This window comes from Formica exsecta, unplaced genomic scaffold (assembly GCF_003651465.1).
Source record: "Formica exsecta isolate Colony F162 unplaced genomic scaffold, ASM365146v1 scaffold83, whole genome shotgun sequence".
Classification (NCBI taxonomy): Eukaryota; Metazoa; Arthropoda; class Insecta; order Hymenoptera; family Formicidae; genus Formica; species Formica exsecta.
The window spans coordinates 1125879-1129508 of NW_021853600.1; the positions used below are offsets into that span (position 1 = coordinate 1125879).

General features: G+C 41.4%; 1 protein-coding gene across 3 annotated transcripts in view; it reads left to right on the plus strand.

The window, feature by feature from the left end:
* The first annotated feature begins 411 nt into the window (after positions 1-411).
* The window catches only part of LOC115244693 (probable nuclear hormone receptor HR3), an 88834-nt gene continuing 85615 nt past the window's right edge, over positions 412-3630 (plus strand). For all 3 annotated transcript variants that reach the window (XM_029822566.1, XM_029822568.1, XM_029822571.1), the window contains exon 1: positions 412-3010. In XM_029822566.1, the coding sequence (XP_029678426.1) occupies positions 2833-3010 (178 nt within the window). In that variant the 5' untranslated portion in view covers positions 412-2832. The remainder of the gene's footprint in view (positions 3011-3630) is intronic.

Below are 3630 nucleotides of genomic sequence, written 5' to 3' on the forward strand. Positions count from 1 at the left end.
AAATCAATTAATAATATCAATATAAATAATAATTTTTCTTTTCACTCATTCATTCATTCATTCATTCAATCAATTATTTATTATATTATATAATTATACATATTGCTCCCCCTATACTATTTTATCCTCTTATTTATCTGGCTTTTTTGTTCTACATCGTAACTTAAATAGTGACTTTAGCATGAGAAAAATCCTTTCACTTGCGTCATAAATATTGGAAGTCCCTCCCTATAGCTAGCGAAATCCCTCGCTATAGCTAGTGTAATCCGGACGGGGTGGCGATGGCGAGGGTTCCGGGGGCGCAACGGGGCTGCTCGGGGACGAGTCAAGTTCCCGGATGCCATCTGGTGACGGTCGATGCAAGCAGGAGCCACTGGTGCCCCGCAAAGTGCATAACGCCGAAACGAAAGGAAGGCAGGAAGGAAGGAAGGTAGGAAGGTTTGAGCCCGGGACGAGGACTCGACGAGCTCCTTCCTCGACGACGAACCCGGGAGTACGCAAAGTCATTCATCCTGCGCGCGATTCGCTTGCGATTTCCAACGAAAAACGTAACGTGCCTTCATTCGCGAGCTGCGAGCCTCCGCTTCCATCATCGGTGAACACGACGGACAATGACGTGAAACCACGAGGCGCTCGTATCAACCCTGAGCCTGTCGTGCTTTTCTGATGCTATCTTCAACAACATTCAAGTGCATCAACTTGCTTCTCCCGGCATTAAGTTTCGCCGATGATCGTACAAATACCTAAACATTTGACATATAGATACGAGGAAGCGCTTCAGAGGACGATAAAAATTGTTGATTGTCAACGGAAATAACGCATTTCATTAACATTCTGACAGAAAATACCGTCGATGATACCGGACAGAATATGCGAGGACGACGAGTGGTTCGCGGTGTGGACGTCCTTGGCAGTGTGGTGATCGATCGAGGATGTCAGTGATCGACGAAATTGACGTGACGGCAACTGTCAACGGGGGAGGAACATCGCGACACGGATAACCGCGCTCGAGGAACGATCACGAAACGGCGGCGGTAGCGTTTCGTCGCGAGTGCTAAAGTATCTTATCGCGTGCGAGGCTGCTGGCCGGTGACGAGATATCGACCGTAGCCGCCAAATTAATCGTCGAAGGTCGCGAGCACCGCCTCGCTCCTTCATCGTTCTTCCTTCGACCCGATCGGCTATCCGATGCTCTTCAATAAATGATATCCGCAAAGGGCCAGCCGATAACCGACAACCATGATCGGACATGGATCCTCGAGGGATACCTGTCGACCTACCAATCGCGCGAGATCACGAGCGCCTTCGTTGAAGCGAAGCCTCCTCGTTTCCTCGAATCGGATCCAAGTTATCTCAAGTCAACCGTGATGACATAAATCAAACGATTCTATAATAATAACGAATTTTGTTAAAACATCACATCATCGTAAATAACCTGGCGATAAATGCAACTTGTAAATGAAGAAAAAAGTGGAAAGGTGAAACTGTCTTCAAGCGTATTCATCTTCTTTAAATATTTCTCTCCTCGAAACTCCCAATAAAAATCAGTCGTTATCCTGTGTGACGTGCTTCGTTGACGCGACTTTATTGAAGCCGCAATCGTTAAAATCGATCGTTACAATTATTGTATCGTTAAAGAAACCGATTTCTACGTGGGAATATAAAATAAAAAATTATAAAATTGTTACATATATATATGAATAATCGATTGTTCTCGAGGTAAACTATTGTTAAAGTTTCTCGTGTTTCGACGATAGTGTGTTTGCGCTTCTTCATCTCTCCAGTCGGTCGTACAGATCGAACTCGCGCCGGGTCTAAGAACTTCGACCGCTACGCTCCCTCGCTGTTTCGAGGCTGCGCGTGAAGGAAACGCGTGGTTGAATCGAAGCGACCCTCTCCGAACGAGACCCACTGACCTATCGACTCGGCAGGCTGCCACTCGAGGCCGCCCCAACTACCCCTGTTTCATACTTTCCTCCCTGATGTTTGTTATTGCTCCTTCCTTCTTGATCCGAATCTCGATTTCACCTGTTTTTGGTATAAAAAAATCACTCGCTTTGTTTACGGGAATGCAAATGACGCTTCTTCCCTTAAATGCCTGAAGTTAAAAATGGTGATTTCGAAAATTTCCCTTAATGTACAGTGATACTGAACGATCTTCCGGAAACCGTCTTTCTTAAACTTCGACATCACATTCACATTCTGTCTTTATCTTTTAAAGTGGGCAAATTGATTAAATCTCGAAGATGAATCAAAACAAATGTTTGGTCGCATTTGTCGAAAAATCGATCGAAGACACATATATCGAGAGCGAAATTCTCTCCGACATTGGCGCGTTATGTCGAAATATTGTAAAAGCGTGGCGCACCGATACAAGCCGTTAATGACAATCTAAATGAACGCAAGAAGATAGAAGGCCATTATCTCGCCAATATAAATATCAATCAAACACAAGCGACAACGAAAGATTAAGAAGCGCAAAAATTGTACGGAATATCGGGCGCTTCAAGAAGAAAGACGCTTTAGAGAGATCTTCCTTGAAATGTTCAGAGGATGATTTCAACAGTTACAAATAGATGTAAATAAATCGACACTAATCTGCAATAAATACGCAAATATCTATATATGACAAGAATATAATGGGATAGAAGCTCAAAGCACTTTGTACTTCTCGAGCAATATAGAAAGTGACTGACTATTTAGACAGTTCATTCATTTTTATCTTGTCGCTGGCCTTGACGCAACGCAACAACAAGGAGGCTGTCATCAACAATTATCACGTAGAAATGCTATAATCCGTATTTTTGCTGAAAGCAAATTTCTGCGCGAAAAATGGCTGAAAGCGCTGCGAGTCCGGGCACTGTACACGTCGCTGCAAACAGTCCACAGCAGCAGCAGCAGCAGCAACAACAGCAAACACAACAACAACAACCGCAACAACAACAACAAACACAACAACCTCCGGATATAAGCAGTTCGCAATTGACGTCACCACCAATCACAGGAACAGGTATGGGAACAAATAGAGAAAATCGTTTGAAAGTTTCTTTAATCTTGATGTTAGCGTTTTTTTTTTTTTTTAAATGAAAATTGTAAAAGATATTAGGCTATTAGGCAATTTTGATTGTCTAAATGATAGCAGCAAGACTAGAAAAAAGCGTGATATTAGAAATAGATGAATAAGTTGATCCACAAAAAAATGAATATAATGATGCAAAAAATATAATGCACGGTTTAAAATTTGCGAAGGCGAAATAATTGATGGATTATATAGATATAATTGTTCGATAAGTTTAAAAGACATTTAAAGAATACCTGAAAAGTTACAAAGTTTGTTTTAATATTTTTTAGACTTTTACGTTGTCTTAATTATTTTTGAGACGTCGTAATTTTGCAATGTTAAATTGCATTCGAAAATTATCGATTTGATAAGCATAGGTTTAAATTTTCATGAAGAAAAAGGAAACAAATTTCTCAAAATATTCGCTGCTGAAACATATATCGATGAATCGTACGTAACATCTCGTGAGAGGAAACCTTTTAGTTTTTCATTATTTACGTTCAGCAAAAAAAAAAGCATCTCGCGTTTCGCGATTTGTATTCTAAAATCGATACAAGAGAGTCCGTTGG